Raw genomic sequence first — 12,418 nt, 5'->3', positions numbered from 1 at the left:
TTTTGGCTATTGATTTTTATCAAAGATTAGTACTTAGGATAAATTTTGGAGAAATGTTCAGATTGGGACTAAAGGTATGATTTAATCACCATGTAATTCTTAAAGCTGTCCTTTATGAGCTATCTTTTTTTCATAAGGAGCTATTCCTTATGAAATTAAGGAAAACAGTGCCCTCTAATGAATGTTGAGTGATGGAGTTTTTGTTGTGGTTCAGTATTCCTACTCATCTTCCTTGGTTTTTGTTCTAAAGTGGTTTATGGATATCAGATTAATTATGCCAGCTGTGTTTTGGTTTCTGCTAATGCACCCTTTTCATTATTTATCTACCTTGCTAAACTAAACCATGTGGTTTCTTTTGAAGTATATTAGAAAATTATTCTTCACTACCCTGGGTTTATGTATGAAGGGGAAGGGAATGGATGGAAAGGAGATGGGAAAAGAAATACCTTCTTCACACGTGTTAGAGCTCATGTTTCCATGGGTAATATAGTCCTTTTTTTTTTTTCAAGATTTATTTATGTATTTTAGAGAGCACATACAAGTGGGAGGAGGGGTAGAGGGAGAGAATCTCAAGTAGACGCTGTGCTGTGCACAGAGCCCAATGCAGAGCGCAATCCCACAACCCCGAAAGCATAACCTGAGCCAAAATTTAGAGTCAGATGCTTAACCAACTGAGCCACCCAGCACCCCTGGATAATATATATTTTTTTAAAGATTTTATGTATTTATTTGACAGAGGTAGAGACAGCCAGCGAGAGAGGGAACACAAGCAGGGGGAGTGGGAAAGGAAGAAGCAGGCTCATAGCAGAGGAGCCCGATGTGAGGCTCGATCCCATAACGCCGGGATTACGCCCTGAGCCAAAGGCAGATGCTTAACCGCTGTGCCACCCAGGTGCCCCATATTCTTTATCTAAAAACATAATATATATTTTCAAGGTAAAATATAAAATTTTAACCTTGTCTTTCTAAAAGTCTGAAACTTTATATTTTTGCATATTCAATAGCAATGTATAGCAAATAGAATAGTAAAAATAACATAAATCCTTTGTGTAGGAATTAAGAAACAAATCACAATTTCTGATGAAGAGAGACCTACAATAAGGCTAATTGGTTCTTCTTTAGATTTATGATCATCATAATCAACCTAAAATGAATCTTCAGTATTGCTTGGCTAGCCTATATTGTCTTTCTCTTGTTAACCCTTCCCCTCTCTCTCTGTGCAGATGATCTCTCTTCCTACATGATAGAGAGAAGGCATTAACCAGAAACCGCCCCCCCCTTTTTCTAAGATTTTATTTATTTGGACAGAGAGAAAGGCAGTGAGGGGTGGAACACAAGCAGGGGGAGTGGAAGAGGGAGAAGCAGGCTTCCCACTGAGCATGCAGCCCGATGCGATGCGGGGCTCAATCCCTGAATGCTGGGATCATGACCTGAGCCGAAGGCAGACGTTTAACCAACTGAGCCACCCAGGCACACACTCTTTCCTTCTTTTAATATTGAGGAATAGTCTTTCTTCCTATCTTATCTCCTCAGTATGCTTTAGAATATTTTTGTCATCCTTGGACATGCATATGTACTCAGTCTCTCTTAACTGAATTCTTCCTATGTTTATTTAAATAAACTTTTTATTTTAGAATAGTTTTAGATTTATAGAAAAATTTAAAAGATAATATAAAGAGTTCCCATGCACGTGTCCAGTTACTACTACTGTTAACATTTTACATTACTTTAGTATGTCACAACTAAGGAAATCAACATTTTGTATGTTACTGCTATTCTACACTTTATTCAGATTTCCTTAGTTTTCCATTAGTGTCCTTTTTTTGTTCCAGGATCCCTTCTAGGATACCACATTACATTTAGTTGTTCTATCTCATGTTAAAGATACTGGTTATTGGATTAGTGAAGTGCTATTTAATATTCATTTATGGTTGATTAGAAGTGAGATGTTCTAACTCTTAATGTATTTAGTTACATATTAGATTAGTGGAAAGCCCACATGGCAATAGTCAGGATTCATTAGAGCATAGATTCACTTAGAATGATGGCACGCCCACAGGAATTTTTGTGAAACTATTAAGTGCAGCTCTAAGAGATTGAAAGTCTATATATATGAAAATTTGCCTCATTATATTGAAATTTTGGGATTTACACATTTACAGAATCCGCTTGTTCCTAACAATGGGTTGGATTCCTCATTCATGGCTTGAGCAGTATATATCATATGTAGTCCTTTCTTATTTCTAAGAGTAGGCGAAAAAGTAGTGTATCAAGTCCTGATGTCTCTTAGAAATAGTAAATATATCATGGAGTGTGGAAGTGTAGCTCAAGTCCACTCATAATTTAATTTACCTTTGGTATATTATGTACAGAATTAAGATAGTATCATACTGATGGTAGCAGCAATTTTTAGAAGACAAAATTTGCAAGTAGAATAAAGGTTCTCAATCTTCTCTGCCCCAGACATTTCTGTCAGTAACAGTAACTCCATAATTCTCACAAGAAGGGAAGTGGATGTTTGAAAAAAATCTCCCTTTGTCCCCTGTGTTTCTTATATATGCATTCACTTTTAGGATGGCATCCATAGAACTTTTGAACATACTTCATTTGTTTTTAAGCTCAGACTGTGTTGTTAGCATGTTAATACTCTTAAGGATGCCACTTTTGTGATGAGCACTAGGTGTTATATGTAAGTGATGAATCTCTAATTTCTCCTAAAACCAATATTACACTGTATGTTCACTAACCAGAATTTAAATAAAAACTTGGGGAAAAATATCTTTACAACTATGATACAATGATTATGTTGGCAGAACCAAAGTAATCCAGAAATCTCCTGTAATGCCCAATACCACTTACAGGTTACATTTAATTATAGAAAGGCTATTATAAATTATCATTTATTTTGGGTTTTATTTTTTTTTTAAGATTTTATTTATTTGATAGCATGAGCAGGGGGAGGGGCAGAAGGAGAAGCAGACTCCCCACTGAGCAAGGAGCCGACATGGGGCTCCGATCCCAAGACCCTGGAATCATGACGTGAGCTAAAGGCAGATGCCCAACCGACTGAGCCACCCAGGCATCCCTATTTTGGATTTTTAAAAAGTTTTCATGTGCTTATGCTGTAAGAGTCATCTGAATAGGAATTCGATTGGGGCTGCCAAAAAAGCCAGGTATTCTCTTGGAGCAATGAAGTAAAAAATTATCTTCATTTGTTTGAAAAATAGAATTAAGGAGATTTTTATATTTTATTAAAATATAAAGTTGGAGCGCCTAGGTGGCTCAGTTGGTTAAGCATCTGACTCTTAATTTTGTCTCAGGTCATGATCTCAGGGTTGTGGGATTGAACTCCAAGTCCTGCTCTGCACTCAGCAGGGAGTCTGCTTGAGATCCTCTCCCTCGCCCTCTGCCCCTCCCCCTGCTGGAATTCTCTGTCTCTCTTTCTCAAATAAATAAATCTTTAAAAAAATAAATATAATATAAAGCTTATTGTTTGATCCTTAAGCTATTTGTTTTTATAAAACTTTTAAACTATTGTAAAATAATGATGGAACTCAGTCTAGACTGTGAACTCACAAAAGCAGGAATCATTTCTGTCGTCTTCACTGGATCCCCAGTACTTGGTAAATGTTGAATAAATGAGCTTTGTCCTCTGTCCTCTGAATAATTTCTGTAGGAGAGCATGTCAACAAGCTAGTCATTATATCTATTGTTAATCTTGTCATGTTCAGCAGATAAAAATGCAAGCAAAATTTTCTAAAAATTCCATTTTAAAGATTCAGTAAGTAATATTTACATGTAATTATTAAAGCCTTAAGGCTGGAAATGATTAAGTGAGGTGGTTACACTTTATTCTGGCAGATAATTCACTAGTATAATTGTGCCTTTTGTCTTAATTCTCTGCTTGCCTGCATGATGAAATTCAGTAATGCTCTTTATCTTATAGATTGATTATTCAAATTTAAATTCAGCTTTATAATTATAGTATTTACCTTTTTAAAAAGCAGACTTTCAGCATATTGTAATGATCTCACTAAATGTCATTCTCTGAAAATGACTTTAATATTTGATCATCCCTTAGTTTATTCCTTATATACTTCATATGATACAGTAATCTCTATAACATTTTTATCTTTACAGTCTTGAATTTGTAGGCCATTTACATACTCTTTAAAGCAAATATAAGCATTTTTGTCATAGTCACTGGACCATTGGTCCAAAGCATATTTGATGTTTTAAAGGAGTGCTAGTATTTATTTACTTAGGATAAAAGAATGAATAAGAAAATTTCCCAACTTCTGATAAGAAAAAGTTTCTAGCAGGCAGTCATATTTTTCTTTGTGGTTCACATTATTATAGATGATATTTTTCTCAGGGACATTCATTGTTTTATTTATACTAGTTTCCATTAATTATCAATATAGTTTTTTTCCCCTTCATTTAAGATATGACACAAGACTTAAAATTCATGGCAGAAGTGCAGTAGTGCCATATTTGTGAGTTTAATGAATTCTAGAGATAGGTATAAGAAAATAAACACATTCTACCAAGCTAATGTGACCCTGGCAATTAACATTTTTTCAAAGTAGTTATTTAAGATCCTATCTAAATAGGCTATAAATAAAACTACACTAAAAGATTATTCAGGATCAGGCTCTTATGTACTAGTGGGATATTTGCCACATTTTCCCCTCTTAAAAGTTTAAAAACTCCATTTGTATTTGGAAAGTGTTACCTATTGTAGTTTTACTTTATTATTTTGCATTGTTATTGATAATAGAAAGCAAGGACTTAGTATCTCTCAGTCACATATAAGACTTGGAGAATGGTGTGTGATGGTTTCAGAATCTCATTTTTAAAATTGTTTGAAAATACTACATAGCGAGAAAAATTTCAAAGAGTGCAAAAAGTTTGCAGTCATCCATTAATACCACCTATGATCGAAGTTTTTATTAGGTTAGCAAAATTGAATTAAGTACTATCGGACGTACAGTTTTTCCTAATGGCTTTTAACATGATATAAATCATTGCAACAAAATGATAAAAATGTCAACTATACCTTACTAAAAACAATAAAATTTAATTAAAAAAGATAACAGTTTATTTGAGGGAGCTGTGCTATTTTTGGCCTTTCAACTTTGGGCAGTTTACCCTACTATTCAAAATGGTAAGTGATATTAAGTCAAATTATCAAGTACCATTTTTATTTTATATAGCGCCTCTGGAAAAATTGCATATTTGAACCTTCAGATTTGGACTAAAACATAGTATTTAAGGATCCAGTATTATTTACACAACTTTGAGAGCTGAGATTATGTATAAAAGAACATTGTTTCCTTTCACTGGCTATTCATTTAAGGGCATGAGCACCACTCTAAGCAAGAAGTGAATCTTTAGATTATTGCCTTTCCCAAGATCTACAGAGGAGTACGAGAAAGCAATTTTAAGAAAATTCTTACTCCTCTCGTTTGTTATCTTTTTTCTGTTGCTGCTCTCTCAATCCCTAAGTTTTCATCTCTGTGTTTTTTCCTTTTTCTTAAATCTTTTGTGTTGAGGCATTTTGTTTTTAGTTTTTAAATATTAAGCTTCCATTACATATTTGGGTGTATTCCATCTACCTCATTTATTGACTGCATACAGAAGTGAGGCAAACAAGCTCAAGGTTTAAAAGCAATGATTTTGAGAACTTACTTTTAAAGACTTTTTGGGAAGGGGGGGGTGTCAGATTTAGACTTACTATTTCTGTGTTAGTTTCCTAATCCATAATGGAGCGTGACTTGCACTTTTCTTTTTCATTGCATTTTGGTTAGAAAACCTGAAACAAGTAGTATTTTGTTGTTTGCAGGCCTTCCTAGGGAAGTTGAAGATTGGTGAAGGAAAATATGTAGGAAAATTACTTACTTTGTAGTTTTGCTTAAAAGAAAATCATGTAGTTGTCTTTTATAAAATTCTTTAGTATCTTAAAATACCTGTGGTATCTTAAAATCTCAGGGCCTTAAAGTAAAACATTTTTTCTTAGCAGAATGTTAACTAATCTGTATAAAAAGATGACTTGGCAGTTTTAATTGTGAACTTTGATGTTTTGGAACCTTTGAATGTTCCAACATTGGGTGTATTTTAAAACTTGACAGATGTTCAACAATTTAATTATAATCAGATTTTTCTATTTCAAGACACTCTTTAGAGCAGGAAAGTTTCAGAAATTGAGGAAGAGGGGTGCCTGTTTGGCTCAGTTGTTAGAGCGTGTGACTCTTGATCTTGGGGTCTTGAGTTCAAGCCTCATGTTCAGTGCAGAGCTTACCTTAAAAGAAATAATAAAGTGCATGCCTTTAAAAGGAAAAGGATAATATTTTTAAAAAGAAATTGAGATGGATTGAAATTTTAAGAATACTAAATTTGTAATTGTTTGCTTTCAGTCAGAAATTGGGTTTGGAAAAATGGAAACCTATATCAAATTGGAAAAGCTTGGAGAGGTAAGCAGATACGTACTTCAAAAATATAAAACACCTTTTTTTCTTGTTCATTATCCAAACTCCACAATTAGTTCACAGTTTTTACCAGCCTAGAAGAAAAAATGTAAGCAGTGTAGTCTAAAAGATTATTTCTTGTACTGAAAAGGCAACAGAATGTTAGAAGGAAGAAAACCTTCAATTCTTGAAATTATGCCATCAATCTGAGAGGAAATAAGTATTTTTTTTTATAGCTTGTAATCTTTTATCGAAGCAAAAAATATTGTGCTTTCTTGGTAACAAAATAGGCATCTGTCTGTTAGCCTCTTGGCAGTCTGTTGTCTGTGCTGTCATGTGGGAAATTGCATGAGATCAAACCTGCAAAAAATCAAAATTTAATCTCTAAAGATGAAGACACATCTCATTGAAGGTTAAGGAAATTTTTGGCTAAGAAGAGCTTGGTTTTCTTGAACTCACTACTAGTACAGACTAATTTTGAAGTGGTCTTCCTCCCAGGGTGAGAAAGGGCCAGCCAGAAAATAATGGAATTAGCTAACAGGGAAGCTTAAGAGAATTTGCGGGTTATCTTGGCAATGATAGAAGAAATCTCCTGTAGAATATATTTGTTCCTTAAAGGAGAGTGAATGTACACAAATTCTGAAAAGTCTGAGAACTGATAAAATTTTTCTGATTTAACATTATGTCAGTTACATTTTCAGTTTTCAGTTAACATGCTCAATTTACGATTGCAGGTAAAGTACCTTTGACCCTAAAGCTACTGATCCAGTTGTTAATCTCATCAAAAGTACAAAAAGTAAATTCAATATTCTATGTTTTCATACTTGGCGGCACTCTGTAGGGTTATAAGAATATGGAAGCTCTGCGTATGGAACTGAAAGTCCTCTTAGCTATAAGAAAACTGAGACCAATCATTGTAGAGTTTTCCTTGCAAAATGGTCTTTAACATGTGCTTACAAATTAGTAATTTAGGGCTCTTTATTGTATAGATGCTATAGATAGACTCTTAGGATATTTTGATGTGTCTTTCAAAAATATATTTTATAGGGTACATATGCGACAGTATATAAAGGAAGAAGTAAATTGACAGAGAATTTGGTGGCATTAAAAGAGATCCGGTTGGAACATGAAGAAGGTGCACCCTGCACAGCTATAAGAGAAGGTAAAATTTGATCTTTGTGAGAAAAATGTATAAAAGAGTTTATATAGAATGTTTTAAACCAAAGTTGCATAACAAGAGTTCATTTTTTTGTAAGTAGAAAGAGCTCAGATACAGATGGCTGGGAGATACATTTAGACATTAAAAAAGCTAATATTTAAAGTCAAAATATTTAGCAGTATTAATTATTGTATAGGTTATAGTGAAATACTATGAAGTCATTAAAAATTATTGTCATGGATAAATATTTGACATTGGGAAATGTTATATATTATCTGTGGAGAAAAGCAAACTATAAATTGATACATACACGATATAAATACCATGATACCATTTTTTTTTTTTTAAAGCTAGATTATCCAGAAAATGGCTTGAAGCAACTCATGAGCAATTTGGAGGGAAAAAATGGTATCTTAAACTATATCTAAATTAATCTTATAAGTCTCAATAAGTTAATATTTGAGGAAAAAAACAGAAGAAAATGTTATGGAGATATTATTGTAACACTGGGGACAGTTTTAAGTATTAAAAACAAACCCAAAGCCATAAAATAAAAGAAAAAAATGATTCTGTTAAAATTTATACTACAGATCCCATTGGTGAATTTTTGTTTTACGCTTAAGAGAATCTTAAACTCAGTTCATGTGTTAAACTGCAAGTTTTTATAGTCTGGCTACCACAGACTGAGTAATTGACTTTTTTTTTTCTTTTTTGCAGTTTCACTATTAAAGGATCTAAAACATGCAAATATAGTGACTTTACATGACATTGTTCATACAGATAAATCTTTGACTCTGGTCTTTGAGTATCTGGTAAGCATTTAACAAAAATTTAGTATTTACTTTTGCTATAATAAAACATAGGAAATTGAGTTAATAGCTCCAGGGCATTGCTGTTTAGTTATTGGTATTTAATTAAAGTACATGTTGTGCATTTAATATCTTTTCTCAAGAAAACCAAAACAAAACAAAAAAACCACTTTTAAAAATTAGATACTGTTAAGTAAATCAGCCATGCCTTCTGAGAAGTATGTATCACATAGTAAAGTACTGTATTTTTTCAGGATAAAGACCTAAAACAGTACATGGATGACTGTGGAAACATCATGAGTATGCACAATGTAAAGGTATGTTTTAATGTGTCATTTTAAATAGCCCTTATATTTTTCAAACATAGAAAGTAACAGGAATATATAGGAATAGTAATTTTAGAGTTTTCAAAGCGTACAAATATGTAGAATGTGGAAACTGCTGCTTAGAATTTCTTCGGGCCTGTTCAGCTTCCTGCCTTGGCTTATTCTTAATGTCCTATTGCTCTATTTTTCACCTACAAGTAAACCGAAGGTACATTCTTGAATCCTCTGTACTTGAGGTTCTTTTTTGTCAACTCCAGAGAATCGAAGACCTTCTGTGTTTCACATAGCCTTTTCTACCAAAATGCTCAAAAAAAGTCTACCATTAGCTTTATAGGAATTGCTTTTTTCAGAGAGTCATTCAGAGCTCTACCGTGCTAATTCCCTTTTCTGAATCATAGCAGATTTCGAAGGCTGAGTAGGAGGTGCAGAAAGTAAAGTACCCAGAGGGTGGGTGACAGAAGCTGGTTTAGGTTATTTTTATAGCACGTAATTTGCCAGAGCTATGCAGCACCATTCTCTTTGACACCTCAAAATTTTTATAAAACCACCAATTCCAGTGAGTTATTTTAACGACACTGTCCCAGATCAGGTTTTTTTGGCGGGTGGGGGTAGATGTTGGTTGTTTTGCCGCAATATCAAAATCAAATTGTAAGCCTTAGTAGGCCTGTAAGCGTATGAGGATATATTTATTTTAAATCATTTTCTATAACAAATGGACTATTACTATGTAAAGTTTCTTTTCACTTTATTTTCAGTATTTATTTTCATAGAAATTGTCAGACTAGAAAAATAGGTAGATGCTTCAAACAGAATAATAAATTGTAAAATTCAGAGAACAACTATATAAGGAAAGGCTTTGTACTTTAAAGGATGCGGGTTTTTTTCTTTGACTTTTCTAGGCCAGTTGCTTTTTGTTTACCATAACATGCTTACCAAAGTATATCTTATTTGTAAGACTAATTTCTATTCATTTGTTTCTGTAGCTGTTTTTATACCAAATTCTACGTGGTTTGGCATATTGCCACAGAAGAAAGGTATTGCACCGAGACTTGAAACCACAGAACCTACTCATTAATGAAAAAGGAGAATTAAAGCTAGCAGATTTTGGTATGGAATATATAAGATATAAATAGTTCCAGGTGGTTACATTTATAAGAATAACTGTTGACACTGTGTGATTGCTTTTATGTGAGTTTGGAAATTTTCTCTGTAGCCCACAGAATAAGATACTTGATAAAACTTTGGTAGGTGAGTTATGTTCATGAATGCCAAAAGGCACCGGTTCTCAGGTATGGTCTTGAGACCCCTGAGCATCCTGAGACCCTTTCAGGGCATCTCCAAAGGTATATATTATCAAAATTATACTAAATGTTACTTGCCTTTTTCACTGTATTAATATTTGCAGTGATGGTCCAAAAGCAGTAAGGGATAAAGCTACTGGTTGGTGCTTTATCATAAATCAAGGCAGTGGCACCAAATTGTACTTGGTAGTCATTGTGCTCTTCTCCACTATATACACTTGGAGGAAAAAAGTGTCAGTTACATATAAAAAAGTATTTGATGAAGCAGTAATAAAACTTAACTAATTTTATTAAATCTCCATCTTTAAGTACATGTCTTTTTAGTAGTTTATGTGATGAAATGAGATGTATACTGTATACGTAAAACACATTTGTTGTACATGGAAATACTATGGTTATCTCAAGGAATAGTGCTTATGTGAGTGCAAACTGAACTAACCCTTTTTTTTTCAAGGAACATCATTTTTACTTGAAAAAAATGACTGATGGACAAACTACGGGTACTCAGACTTAGGTATATTTGGCACACATTTTCTAGGAAATGAAGTGAACCTACCACTACAAGGAAAACACCTGAAAGTATTTCTTGCCAATAGGAAGGTTTGAGTTTTCAAGCAAAAATTAGATTTTGGAAATCTGAATCTGCCACTTTGAGCTCGATATTTTCCCCATACTTAAAGACTTTACTGGTGAGATGGGTAGTGGTATTAACAAATGGGTTTTGTTGATATGTTTAGAAATGTGTGAGCATTTGGAATATCTATAACCCAGGGGATCAGTGTTTTCCAAATGACTAGTATGTACATAATATTACAGAATCATGCATGGGTAAAAGATCTACTTAAAATGCAAGATAGACCAATGAATTTTAATGTAACAAGAGTATGAGAAGTTTGCTAATATAATTTCAGTTACCACATAATCTTTAAGAATATGCACAATTTTCAGAAAAGGCTGTTTAAATGCTCTTCCTCTTTCCAATTTCATATCTGTGTGATCTGTGTGAGATCTGATTCTCCTCGTATACTTCAGTCAAAGCAACATATCACAAGAGATTGAATGCAAAAGCAGTTGTGAGAATCTAAGAGTCTTCTTTTAAACTAGATTACAAAACAATGAATAAGAACATTTGTACTAATTTTTATTTTCCGTTAGAAAAAATCTTTCTCATAAAAGTCATGTTAATACATAAGTGGTGATTTTATTGAATAAGTTTTAAATTTTTCTCAGTTTTTCTAATAATATGGCAAATATCTATATAAATAAAAGCTGTTTGGGTCCTCATAATTTAAAAATTTTTTAATTATGTTAGTCACCATACTTTAAATTTTAATAAAAGGGGCCCTGAGACTAAAGAGTTTAAATGCCACTACTGAAAGGTGATTCTTTAATATGCCTGCCACCATGACTTTGTTTTTATATGCTTATTAACTAATTAATTAATGCTATTTATCTGTCTCTCTTTAGCTAACTCAATTTTAATGAGATTACATATTCTTTTTGCTTCTAGGAAGTAAATTTTTTTATATTAAAGAAACTTTGTATAGTAGGTTTTTGGTTTTTTTTTTTTTTAATATTTCACATTTTGAGAGTTTCAGTACTCTAATAGAAAATGGTTTAAAAGCCAGGGCAGTTTTCACAATTAGCACTTAATCATTTTCCATAAGTGCTAATAAGTGATAATAGTAGTTTTACTTTTGGAGTATTGCATTAAATTTGAAAATATAAGTGTTTCAAATATTGCTTTGTTAATAACATTAAAAATTCACTAAGTGGTGAGTTCAGGAAATTCTTTTACTCTTTTAACTTTATTTGTTTGAAAGTAGGTTAGTATTTGTTTTTCCTTCCTTAAAAAGGAAATGGGTATAGGTCACATGTGTTTAAACTTAATGAGTTATTTGCATATGCTCACATTATATAGTCCTTGGGCACAGTTTAGGTTGTTACTTTCCTTATAATTGTTATTTTCTGTTTTTTGTTTTTGTTTTTTTTTCTGAGCTGCATTTACTGCTTCTTATTCCTTAATCATAAAATGAATAGCAGTGATAGAGAAACCCTGCTTGGCTATTAGAAATGCAAAATGAATGAATGGCAAGGGCCATCAAAAATTTACTTTTTGGGGGGAATGCTAGGAGTGCTTCAAATTTTGCTTCTAACAAAGCAAGCAAGAGAATTCTATCTTTTCACAGGCCAACAGGAAATTCTGATTATTCCATGGGATAGTACAGTTTTGTCTCTGCTTTTAGTTATTTATTTTTTATTGGTTGCATAGAAAATATACCTAAGAACTGCCAATAAGGGAGAGTTCTATAACTTTGGGTATTTTATTGTACATTGTTCTTGATCTCTATGAAAA

The 12,418-nt window shown here is 32.9% G+C and overlaps 1 protein-coding gene across 2 annotated transcripts in view; it reads left to right on the top strand.

The window, feature by feature from the left end:
- Positions 1 to 12,418, top strand: part of CDK17 (cyclin dependent kinase 17) — a 109,743-nt gene that overhangs the window by 85,920 nt on the left and 11,405 nt on the right. For both annotated transcript variants that reach the window (XM_034644491.1, XM_002919247.4), the window contains exons 6-10: positions 6,417 to 6,473; positions 7,515 to 7,629; positions 8,344 to 8,438; positions 8,690 to 8,752; positions 9,745 to 9,868. In XM_034644491.1, the coding sequence (XP_034500382.1) occupies positions 6,417 to 6,473; positions 7,515 to 7,629; positions 8,344 to 8,438; positions 8,690 to 8,752; positions 9,745 to 9,868 (454 nt within the window). The remainder of the gene's footprint in view (positions 1 to 6,416; positions 6,474 to 7,514; positions 7,630 to 8,343; positions 8,439 to 8,689; positions 8,753 to 9,744; positions 9,869 to 12,418) is intronic.

The sequence above is a fragment of the Ailuropoda melanoleuca genome, chromosome 15 (genome assembly GCF_002007445.2).
Source record: "Ailuropoda melanoleuca isolate Jingjing chromosome 15, ASM200744v2, whole genome shotgun sequence".
Lineage (NCBI taxonomy): Eukaryota > Metazoa > Chordata > Mammalia > Carnivora > Ursidae > Ailuropoda > Ailuropoda melanoleuca.
This window is presented reverse-complemented; position numbering and strand designations above follow the sequence as displayed.